This window comes from Nicotiana attenuata, unplaced genomic scaffold (assembly GCF_001879085.1).
Source record: "Nicotiana attenuata strain UT unplaced genomic scaffold, NIATTr2, whole genome shotgun sequence".
NCBI lineage: Eukaryota > Viridiplantae > Streptophyta > Magnoliopsida > Solanales > Solanaceae > Nicotiana > Nicotiana attenuata.
Window position 1 is genome coordinate 75,544 of NW_017670699.1, and position 13,025 is coordinate 88,568.

The 13,025-nt window shown below is 38.7% G+C and overlaps 1 protein-coding gene across 1 annotated transcript; it reads right to left on the reverse strand.

The window, feature by feature from the left end:
* Window positions 1-420: 420 nt before the first annotated feature.
* Window positions 421-1,247, reverse strand: LOC109242431. The gene is made up of 2 exons (XM_019409292.1): window positions 885-1,247; window positions 421-792 (listed from the first exon to the last, which is right to left on the reverse strand). The coding sequence occupies exons 1-2, from the start codon at window positions 1,245-1,247 to the stop codon at window positions 421-423; spliced, it is 735 nt and encodes a 244-aa protein (XP_019264837.1).
* Window positions 1,248-13,025: the final 11,778 nt, after the last annotated feature.

Genomic DNA, 13,025 nt, shown 5'->3' on the forward strand with positions numbered 1-13,025 from the left:
CTATGGCTTGAGCACCGAGGTGCTGACTGTGTGAGCAAGTGTTTTGAACTTATATGTTCAGTATTGCCCCTATTAGCCGGANACTTAAAGTGCATAATGTAATAAAATTTTCTAGCAACATGACATATAAAATTTATATCGATCTAGTCAAAGTCTATGAAATCCTCAATAGCTAAAGCAGAAATAACATTAGTCTAACTCAATTGTTAGGTGACGACATCAAGGTCAGTAAAAAAAATTTGCGGTCTTCCAATGGACACCCAATCAGTGTGCGACACAAGTCTGCATGTTTGCAAAGAAATATATAAGCTTTCATGTGCATACTAGGCTCTAAATCCAACACTTGTACCATTTGCCATATCTCACTCTCAGGAATAGGTGGCATAGTTGAAAGGCAATTAATTGCATTAGCCAAATTATTCATCCCACCCTTAACATATCAGCCATACTTTCAAGATGATCTTGTTTAGATTTTTTATTCCTGCTAGAAGTCGGTACCTCTAAATATACATACGATTTACGTGCCTCCTGAGTTGATTGATCTTGCTCATGTTGTCCATGTTCCTCGATATTTTCCAAAGAGGCAACATTCATGGAAATTACTTCATCTACCTCATCAATAGTCAATGAACTATCACTTGATTTTCTCAAATTATTACGAGCACCCCTTTTTACCATATTTGCTCCAGTCTCAGCTTGCTTTCCAGTATCTCTATTCCTTCCATATAGCTCAATTAGCTTATCATAATTTCTAATCAGCTTGTTTCTCCATTCAGCAGCTTCAGGCTTAGCCTACACAAAAAAAGTACAATATAATAATGCAGAAAATGAGATAAACATTATAAGATGCAAATAAAGAACAAAACTGCTAAAAATAAATGTACCTGTATTAATTGATCCCATACTTCAGATTCAGCATTCCACATATTTGTGTTGGAATCCCATACAAACCCGCTCATCCCATTTTGAAAGGTGTCATAACACTTGCTAAATTTTGTTTTAATATTTCTCATTCGGTTGTGAACGCTCTCCTTGGTAAGAATTTTATCTGGAAATTTTGATTGCATCTCTTTCACTATATTGTCAATCGCCTGTGCAGTAAAAGTTCTACCAATCCTGTTTCCAAGTGTGTGCTCATGATAGAATGCATCAATTAAGGCATCATCCATAGCATTTGACCAAATACAAACAGAAGTGATATCTGAAAGATTTGTATCGCTTGAAGATGCCTTTGACCTTTTCGGCATATTGATAACTACATAATTAAGAGATATTCATAAGACTTAATGAAAACTTTATCAGACATAATATTTGTAAGAGTTATAAAATAAATAAATGCATAGTACATAATATATTTTATTCAAATAATAGCCGAAATTACTTTCAAACAACATCAAGTAAAAAAACACGAAAAAAATCGTTGACTTTTTCTATCCTAGAAGATTAAACTTGATAATTAGTCCACATGTCAGCTGCTATGCCATCTCTAATCAACTCCCCCCCTTCTAAACTCCTCATTGCTTTTCCTAGGATTTGGTGGTTCTTCATGCACATCATTATCATTCATAAGCTCCGCATCAACTTGTGCAAGTAACTCATCATTTGGATATGCACCTCTTAAGTAGTTGTGCAAAATACAACATGCAAAAATAATAAGCTTTTGGGTTTCAACACCATATGACGGTTCAGTTGAACTAGAAATTATAGGAAATCTCTTTTTTAGAACTCCAAAAGCTCGTTCAATAGCATTACGCAAAGATGCGTGTCGCAGATTAAATAATTCACGAGGATTTCGAGGTGGATTTCTTGAATACTTTTTCAAGTGATATCGCTCCCCACAATAAGGCGTAATAAGTCCACTTCTCAACATCAATCCAGCATCAACAAGGTAGTATTTTCCTAAAGATAAAAAGTAAAAGCTTTAATTATTTATTCATCACATCTAACTTTCCCTATATAAATATATAAAATATTTACCTTCTGGAAGTTTTAGCGGGTCTTGTCTATTTAACGGTTCTTTCATGATTCTTGAATCAAATGCCGCCCTTCCCAACCAGCAAACACATATGTAAATTTTAAATCAAATGTGCATGCAGCCAATATTTGTGTTGGATAATCTTTTCTTCCACGGTATTTGGGTGCTTCACGTTGTGAAACTTTAACGCGTATATGTGTTCCATCAATTGCACCAATACAATCATGACATTATTATAATAAATTATATGCAATCAACCTTGAATTTAGCTAAAAGTTCAATAAAATTGTATTTGTGTTCACCTTAAAATATGGGTAGAATCTTGGGTTGCTGGCAATTTCAGAAGGAACTTGAGAACCATCAGGTTGTTTAATAAATTTTTCATATAACCCCAAGATCGCTCGCAGGAAAATATGAAAATTGCGACTAACCGACTCCCCAGATCGTCGAAAGATAAAAGCTAACTCGCGATTTATCGTATTATGTGCTAACAGGTAAAGTGTTTTTGCAACTTGCTCTTCAACTGTAGCTTGAAGTGTTGGTCTAAGATCACCCTCTCTAACTAACATCTCACATAGATAGGTAAAAGCTAAAGGGGTCATTCTTATAATATTACGACAAAGTTCAGTTGAAAATAGATGACTCAATAATTCATGTCTAACTTGTTCACTTTTCAGTCGTATATCATGTGTGATCGTACGTCGGTCATTTTCAATTTCACGTACATAAGTCCAAAACCAAATAGCTACTAAGCAAGCAACATATGTAGCTAAAGAGCTCACTTGTTCCAATATCTGTCTATTATTTTGATTATTCCGATCAGCCATCTATAATAAAATTAAGTGAGATACATCAACCAATATCATAGATGAACTAACCAGAAAAAATACTGAAAAGATTCAACAAAGTGAATCAAAACCAGCATCGTCTTTGGTTCCCTGCCCCCAAAATTTTCCAGCAAACTAAAATTAAAAGCCAACAAAGTATCCAGCTAAATCCAACAATAATGATACATAATAATAATGAGCAGGTAAATTTAAAATGACCTTAAATAAGCTGCAAGGAGTTCTAGATAGGTAGGAAAAATAGGAATCGATTGTTTCAATAAGAAATCATTGAGCAAGTGACAGCAGTAATACCAAGACAAATACACTCCATTAGCAATCTGAAGTAGTTCAACATAAAACGATATGAAAGTGATGTAAAGTAGACAAATACATAATGATATGAAAGTGATAACAAGCAGACAAATACATAAAGTAGTTCAACGAAAGGAAAGTGATGTAAAAAGAGTCGCCATACGCAATGATGCAACAGAAATAATAATAATTCATAGCCGTAAACGACATTTATATTTCATATATTTACAAAAGTGAATTGACTACAACGATGACTCCACTCAACGAAAAGAGATGAAAGAGACGATACCGTCGTTGGAAAGAGACGATACCTGTAAAAAGTTTGTTGGAAAGTCGTTGACTAGTTTCACGAAAGAAGATAGAGACAAAGTACTTATTAGTTTGGTGAATAAAATACAAATAATAGGGTAAAGGGTAAAATTGAAATATAGAATAATAAGTGTGGGCATTATTGAAAAGGAAAATACGGAACAATCCCACCACACTGATTTGGTTGTTTCATAAAATGGGGTTTTTCATTGTTCCGGAACAATGGATTTAACAATACGATACAATCAGTTTTATATTAACAATCAAAACAAACATTTTATCTAGGGTAACAATACAATACAATACAACCGGAAACAACCATCCAAACAACACGTAAGTGTTCTCTCTCACTGCCGTGGTAGTAATTAATGTTTTTATTTGTCTTTTTTAGTTTTGTGTTTTCAAGTTTATCAACTGGAGGCCTAGGCAATATAGTTTGAACATAAAAAAAGGTGGGGGCGGGATGGGGTGAGGGTAGGTATGGGTATGTTGGGGGTGTGAGGGTGAGTTGGTGGGGATGAGGAAGGTTAAAAAAGAATTTTGAAAAATATTCCTTCAATTGGAGGAAAATGAGATCATGAGGAAACTATTATTCAAAACATTTAAGCCAACCAAGCATGGGAAAATTGGAAAATATTTTCCAGAAAATATTTTCCAGAAAATATTTTCATCCCTACCAAACGCACCCTATATGTTTTCAATTCCACCATTATTACTCCAAGGTAGGTAGTTATTTATTACTCATTTAAAGAGTATAAGGGTAATTTAATCAAATAATGCTTGTGATAAATCCTAGTATTAGATTATTTTGTTAATGAGTGTGTTAAAACTTTAAACTATTAATCAATAGAACTTTTAGAAAGTGTAAGCTAATCTGTATCTATATTCTATATATTATTAAAAGGAGAGGACAAAGCCCTCTTCTTAAGCCAAGTGGCAGCCTAAAAAAAGCCACATGGCATAATTAGTTACTAGTTAGTTATTTAGTTAATAATTAGTTATTGGTTGTTATTTTTGAATTTAAATATATATAAAAAATGAAAATAATAAAAAATAAATAACTACCATCTATATATATATAAATTGGTTACTTTATTTGAATTAATAAATATAGATATCTTATAATAACTATAATAAAAAAATTGAAAATATAAATATAGATATAAAAAATATAACTACCCATTTAAATTGGGTGGGAATATTTTCAAGTTGGAGTTTTAAAATTATTTTTAAAAAAGCAAAAATAAAAAGAAAAAGAAAATTAGTTATAATAAAAAAATGAAAAAAAGAGAGAAGAAAAACTACCCATTAAAATCAGGGAGTAGTGTGACGACCCGACCATTCGTTTTGAGCATTTACACTTCGCTCGCCAGTTCTCGAGCATGGATAGCCCCATATGATGTGTTATGACTTATGCAAACCGTCAGTTTGGTTTTTCAGGTTAATCAGAGCAGATATGGAAGACTGATTCTCAGCTTGAAGCTTTAAATTTGAAAGGTTTGACCAAGTTTTGACGTTTTAGTGTTCGATCTCGGATTTGGATTTTTATGACTTGGTTAGCTTTGTTAGGTGATTTGGAACTTAGGAGCGTGTTCGGAATGTAATTTGGAGGTCCGGGGTAGATTTAGGCTTGAATTGGCGAAAATGGAAATTTGGCATTTTTCGGTCGGCAATGGAAATCTTGATATCGGAGTCGGAATGGCATTCTGGAAGTTGGAGTAGGTCCGTTGTGTCATTTTTGACGTGTGTGCAAAATTTCAGGTCATTCAGATGAGTTTTGATAGGTTTTTACATCGGTTACGGAATTCGGAAGTTTTGGAATTCTTAGGATTAAATCCGAGGGTGATTTGGTGTTTCGATGTTGTTTTGAGTGTTCCGAAGGTTGGAATAAGTTTGAATAGTGGTATGTGACTTGTTTACATTTTTGGTTGGGGTCCCTGGGGCCTCAGGATAATTTCGGATGATTTTCGGAAAAGTTTAGACTTGAGGAAATGCAGCTGGTGTGCTGCTTCTGTCATATCCGCACCAGCGGATTGGGGACTGCAGGTGCGAGCTTGGCAGGAGCGGCCTTGAGGCGCAGGTGCACAGAGGAACCGCAGGTGCGGCTAGGTCCTCGCATCTGCGTGACCGCGTGTGTAGTTAGGCGACCGCAGAAGCGGAGTTTGGCTGGTTAATGAAAATTCGCAAAAGCGGAGATTTGTCCGCAGGTGCGGACCGCAGATGCGACATTGGTACCGCAGGTGCGGTTTTACTGGGCAGAAAATATAAATAGAGGATTTCGTGAAATTTTAGTTATTTCCACCATTTTTCATCCAGTTTTGGAGCTTCTTGGAGGGTTTTGAAGAGGGATTCAAGGGGAAACTTGTTATAGTGAATTTCAGTTGATTAAACATGGAAATTGAAGAGATTAGGAGTGGAAAATTGGGAAATTAGGGCTTGAAATTGGAGAGTTTAAATTGGGAATTTGAGGGACCATTTGAGGTCCGATTTCGATGTTTTTGGTATGTATAGACTCGTGGAAGGATAAGGATTCTAATAATGTGATTTTTGTTGAATTCCGAGATGTGGGCTCGGGGGTCGGGTTTGGCCAATTTCGGGATTTTTAATGTAATTTTATTATTTTCGCGTGGGCTTTGTTCCTTTAGCGTATATTGATGGCATGAATCTTATTTTGGTTAGATTTGGAGCATTTGGAGGTCGAGTCGAGAGGCAAAGGCATCGCGGGTTAGAGTTCGGTCCGGTTTGAGGTAAGTAGTGATTGTAAATGTTGTCCTGAGGGTACAAAACCCCGGTTTTCAGATCGTGGTACCATTTTGAGGTGACACACACGCTAGATGACGGGCATGAGGGGCGTGCACCATTGGGGATTTGTGACTTGGTCCGTCCCGTAGCGACTAGTGAGTTGCATATTTGACTGAAAGTACTTGATATTATTTTATGTTTGAAAATATTACTATGTTTTGGACTGAACACCATATTTGGGCCTCGTGCCAACTGTTTGAACCCTTAGGGGCTTTCTTTACTGAAATTACTCATGGTTTTGGTTTCATAACTGTACTCAGTCATGCTATGTTCTTTTACTGATTTCATAACTCAGTCGTATTTATACAAATTTAATGCATAAATGATATTTTTGGGCCGAGCACCCTGTTTTACTGTTAGCCCGAGTGGCTTGAGTGGTTTCTGACTGAGTAAGGCCGAGGGCCTATGTTGTGAGGATATAATGGGATCGGGCTGAACGCCGCAGCAGGTTGTTACTGATTCATGATATTGTGAGGCCGAGGGCCTGATTGATTTATGCCACGAGGTGGCTTGTTATTATGAGGTCGAGGGCCTGACTGATTTATGCTACGAGTGGCTTGTTATAGCACTTGGGCTGTAGGAGCCCCTCCGGAGTCTGTACACCCCCATTGAGTACGGGTACCCAGTGTGAGTGATGTGATGATGCTCGAGGGGCTGATCTTGATTTATGTTGTTGCCCGAGGGGCCGAATATGAGTGATTGTGAGGTAGCCCGAGGGGCTGGTTCTGATGATATTTTGCCCGAGGGGCGCTTTTATTATACATGTCTTGCCCGAGGGGATGTTTACATTTTCATCATTTTTACTCATTGTTTCATCACTTGTTTGAAACTATTGAAAGGTATTTTAAAAAGGTTTTTCGAAAACTGAGTTTTTACGAGATAATTGATTTCTGTACTATTTGGAGATATACTATTTTGCGGTAGTGCTATGACGTGGAATTATCTGATTTCTTACTGCTTAGCTTGCATTTACTTTTATTACTTACTGAGTTGGCATACTCACATTACTCCCAGCACCTTGTGTGCAGATCCACGAGTTACAGGTCGCGATAGTGAGTGCTGATCATTCTTCCAGCAGGTCTTCGGAGTCGGCAAGGTAGCTGCTTGGCGTTCGTAGCCTTGCACTTCTCCTTCTTATCTTCCTCTGACTCTTTTTAGTATCTTATTCCTAGACTATGATAGTCTCTATTGTACTTAGATAGACCTCGTAGATGCTCGTGACTTGTGACACCCCGATGTCGGGCTTGTGTTATTTTTCTGCACTTGTTATCTAGACTTATGTTATGAGATTTTGTTAATTAATAGCTAAAAAATGACTTTTATGAACTATTGGTTTGATTTGGGATTTGTGTCGGCTGGCCTAGTTTCACGATAGGCGCCATCATGACCGGGTCGGTTTTAGGGTCGTGACAAGTAGTTTCAAGTTGGAGTTCTAAAATAATTTTAAAATAAAAAATGAAATAAAAAAAATAAAAATTTACCAATTCAAATTGGGAGTAGTTTCAAGTTGGAGTTTTAAAATTATTTTAAAATAAAAAATAAAAATAAAAAAACAAAAAAACTTTTGATTCAAATTGTGGAGTAGTTTCTTTCTAATATTGTAGTGTGTGTGTTGTATATATATATATAAGGCACCACATTAATCCAAGTGGTAGCCTAGAAAAAAGCCACATGGCATAATTGGTAAATAACAAGGAAATTATCTATTGAAAATTAACAAAGAAATTAACTACTCAAACATGGGTGAGGGTTTGTTTAGGTTAGTTAATTTATTTATTTCATTTTTAAAATCAATTTTGTTTTTCTTTTTTGAAATAAATTGTGTATTTATTCATTAAAATTCAAACAATATTATTAAAAAAATATAATAAAATTTAAAATAAAAAATATTTTTAAGAGTAATAAAATATATATCTTCTATTATATTACATAAAAAAAATTAGCAGAAAAAAATATTAAACAAGTAATATGCTAATAATCTATCTATATATTATTAAAAGCCAAGGAAAAATGCACCACATTAGTCAAGTGGTAGCCTAGAAAAAAGACATATGGCATAATTAGATAATAACAAAGAAATTATTTATTGAAAATTAACAAAGAAATTAACTACCTAAATTAAATGCTCAAACATGGGTGAGTTGGTTTAGGTTAGTTAATTTCTTTATTTTATTTTTAAAATTCGTTTTTCTTTTTTGAAATATAGCGATAAGACCTGTTGCGGCGTGCAACCCGATCCACATATAACCTTAAGGACTGTTGCGACGTGCAACCCGATCCACAATAATAATATATATAAAGCCAGTGTGGCTTGCTACAGCATGCAGCCCAATCCCCTCAATATCACTCGCTATCCGGCCCTCAGGCCCCAAGTCAGTTATCAATCTCTCCACTCTTTCAGGCTCACAAATCTCATGTCAAACTGCCCAAACAATGATAACATGATGTGACAAAAAAAGATAACAAATATTGAGATATGATATGTCAATGAATGAATATGACTGAGTATGCAAATACAATTCAAGCAAACAACTCAACAGCAGAATTGACCTCCGTGGGTCCCAACAGAATAAGCATGTAGCCTAAACATATTTTCCAACATGGATCACATCTCCATTAATTACTCTAGCAGAGAAAAGGCCCAAAATAGTCTAGTATCTTTGGACTTTAAACCAAACTAGTTCTATTTCTTTCATGGGTGAATGACATAGTTACCCACAAAAATAAAACTATTTACTCTTACCTACCTATTTGTCACGTCCCTAGTTCACCAACTGTGAACATGTCATGACGGCACCCGGTCCCCATGACCAGGTAAGCCTAACATTTGCGGAAATATATTAGTTGCGGTAAAATAGAGAAAATCAAATCAAATATCTAAAAGGAACTGTACTGAATGCCGCTTGGCAAGTACAACTCAGTGACACAAGTCTAAAACAATTCCCAAAACCCGGAAACTCACGGGCAACACAGGCTACAGAAGTGTATAGTAAAGCTTCCAAACTCCAGAATTTCTAACAACCGAAAGAAGGAAAAACTAAGTACTATAGATAGAATAAGAGGGAGACTCGTCGGTCTGCGGATGCAGCAGATCTACCTCGAAGTCTCCGTAGTCCTCATGCCTCACTGATAGGGCGCCTGAGTAGAGGTACCTGGATGATCTGCACATGAAAAAAAACATGCGCAGGAACCACAGCGGTACTCAGTAAGTGCCAAGCCTAACCTCGGTTGGGTAGTGACGAGGAAGGTCAGGGCCATACTGAGACAAAATATAGTAATAACAATAATTAACAGTATGAATTTGACAGAAATAATAAATACAACAGTGAAATAAGACAGATTAAACAAGGCAATAGCAAAATACACAAGAACGGAACAACCACAGAATAAGTATAGCTCAACACCAATGGTAACAATGGGGATCTCCCAGGATACCGTCCTGTAGTCCTTTTCTCAATGTGCAGGGAGGGGATCTATCGGGAATCTAACCCGCAGTCCCAAAGTAAAAGTGCAGGGGGATCTACCGGGAATCGAACCCGTAGTCCCAAGGTAAACAAACAAGGGGGGGGGGGGAGGGATCTACCGGAATCCCACATCCGTAGTCCCAATGCAAATGCACAATCACAACCAAAAGGTACACGAAAACGAAGTACAAAAGACAAGCAACAGATAGTACTGGCCTAGCATGCTTCACGTAGTACAGTTAAGGCAACTTAAGCAGTTAGGCAAGTTAAATCAACTAAACATGCTTTCCTAATCTAGCACAAGTTATAATTGCAAGTAGAATAAAGCAAATACGGAAGGAACTCAATCTCAATATCCTAAGAAAACCGGATTTCCAACAATTGGCTCAAGTACGCGCCCATCACCTCGCGTACAAGGCACTCAAATTAACAAATAACAAATCCTAAGGGGAAAGGTCCCCCACACAAGGTTAGACAAGCCATTTACCTCAAACCGACTCAATATCAATAGAAACCACGCCCTTGCCACGAGTATCCGACTCCAAATGGCCCAAATCTATTCAATTCAATTATATATCGTAAATAATATTGCAAACAACTGATTCCACTATTAAATTTAAGGCTATGGCGCGAAAATAGGTAAAATGACCAAAATGCCCCTCCAGCCATCGTCTCGAAATTGAATAATTTTTACGTTTCAGAACCCTCGTACTCTCACGAGTCTAACCATATAAAAGTCTCCCAAATCGAAGGTCAAATGCCCCCTCAAAACCCCATAGTTAGGTCTAAGAAGTTTACCCACTTCCCATTCAAAAACACGAAATTAAAGGGTGAATTTGCGATTAGATTAATGGGTTTTAGTCATAGGAGAGTAGAGAATCGTTACCCGGCGATTGCCCTTGAAAAAGCCTTGAAATTGCTCCCAAATCCGAGCTCCAAACCTTGAGTTTTGATAAAAATGGCTAACCCTCGGTTTTGAATTGTTTATAACTGCCCAGGTATTTGTTCAATGCAATCGCAGGAATTGGGCTGCGATCGCGAAGAGTAAAGTTAAAAGGCTCCTGAAAATGGTCTATGCGGATGCATCCCAAGCCATGCGATCGCAGAGGAGAAGGAAACAGAGCTATGCGATCGCGAACTGGGCCACGCGATCGCGAAGAGGAAATAGCAATGAGGCACCAGCTCCTAAGTTCTACTATGCGAACGCGTGAGGGCATTTGCGAACGCGAAGAAGGGGGAAGCTTGCTTCTGCGATCGCGAACCATATAATGCGATCGCGTAGAACAAAAATATCACCCTCCGAATTTACCCTATGCGATCGCGGAAGAAATGATGCGATCGCAGAGAAGGAAAATGGTCTGCAACAGCTGAAGCAAAATCTGCAACTTTGAACAAAACAAAAATGCCCCGTTGAGCATCCGAAACACACCCGAGGCTCCCGGGACCTCAACCAAACCTACGGACATATCCCATAACATCATTCAAACTTTTACCAATCCTTAAACCACCTAAAACAACGCCGGAAACACGAATTAATCAAGGATTCAAGTCTAAGAACTTCAAATTCCAACAAAACACGCTTTCGATCAAAAACCTAACCAAACCTCGTCCGATTGACCTGAAATTTTGCACGCACATCCCAAATGACATGACGGTGCTACAGAAACTTCTGGAATTCCATTCCAACCCTTGGATCAAAAATTCACTATCGGACTGGAAACTTCAAAAACTCAAACTTCGGCATTTCAAGCCTAAATGAGCTACGAGGTTCCAAAATACATTCCGAACACGCTCCCAACACCGAAATAACCTAACGGAGCTAACGGAACCATCGGATTTCCATTTCGAGGTCGTCTTCACCCTGTTCCGATTACGGATCATTTTTCAACACTTAAGCTCTCATTTAGGGACTAAGTGTCCCAAAACTTTCCAAAACTCAACACCGAACGTCCCGGAAAACCAAAATAGCAGAAATGAACTTAGGGGAAGCAGTTAATGGGGGATCGGGGCGTAAATTCCAAAAACGACCGGCCGGATCGTTACATCCTCCTACACTTAAACATTCGTTCGTCCTCGAACGAGCATAGAGAACATACCTGAATTAGTGAAAAGATGCGGGTACTGGCTGCGCATATCCTGCTCGGTCTCCCAAGTCGCCTCCTCGGCCGGCTGACCCCGCCACTGAACCTTTACTGAAGCTATATTCTTTGACCTCAACTTTCTGATCTGCCCACATAGGATAGTTCCTTGTCCAACTGGACTGAACTGAAATCCAACACGTGCGACGGATCACCGTGATACCTCCGGAGCATCGAAACATGAAATACCGGATGAACTCCGGCCAAGCTGGGAGGTAAGGCAAGCTCATAAGCAACCTCCCCAACTCGCCTCAAGATCTCAAAAGGGCCAATAAACCTCGGGCTCAGCTTCCCTTTCTTTCCAAACCTCATGACGCCCTTCATAGGCGAGACCTGAAGCAGAACCCGCTCACCAACCATATATGAAACATCACGAACCTTCCTGTCCGCGTAACTCTTCTGTCTAGACTGGGCTGTACGGAGTCTGTCCTGAATCACCTTGACCTTCTCTAATGCATCCTGAACCATCTCTGTACCCAATAGCCTGTCCTCACCCGGCTCAAACCAACCCACCGGAGATCTACACCCCGTGCCATATAAAGCCTCATACGGCGCCATCTGAATGCTGGACTGATAACTGTTGTTATAAGAAAACTCCGCCAATGGCAAGAAATGATCCCAAGACCCTCCAAACTCAATCACGCACGCACAGAGCATGTCCTCAAGAATCTGAATAGTGCGCTCGGACTGTCCGTCCGTCTGGGGGTGAAATGCTGTGCTCAACTCCACCCGAGTGCCTAACTCCTGCTGCACAGCTCTCCAGAACTGCGATGTAAACTGAGTACCTCTGTCTGAGATGATAGAAACTGGAATACCATGCAAACGGACGATCTCCCTGATATAAATCTCCGCCAACCGCTCCGATGAATAAGTGGTACACACAGGAATGAAATGAGCGGACTTGGTCAGCCGGTCCACAATAACCCAAATGGAATCAAACTTCTTCAAGGTCCGTGGAAGTCTAGATACAAAATCCATGGTGATGCGCTCCCATTTCCGCTCCGGAATCTCTATCTGCTGGAGCAACCCACCCGGGCACTGGTGCTCATACTTCACCTGCTGGCAGTTGAGGCATCTAGACACATAACTAACTATATCCTTCTTCATCCGCCTCCACCAGTAGTGCTGCCTCAGGTCCTGATACATCTTCGCGGCACCCGAATGGATGGAATACCGCGAACTATGGGCCTCTGCTAGA

Excerpts from the sequence above, each read along its gene's own strand:
- LOC109242431 (XM_019409292.1), bottom strand. The coding sequence starts at position 1,247 with ATGCCGAAAAGGTCAAAGGCATCTTCAAGCGATACAAATCTTTCAGAT. Across the intron at positions 793-884 it reads TATGGGATCAATTAATACAG|GCTAAGCCTGAAGCTGCTGA; the intron begins GTACATTTATTT and ends TTTTTTGTGTAG.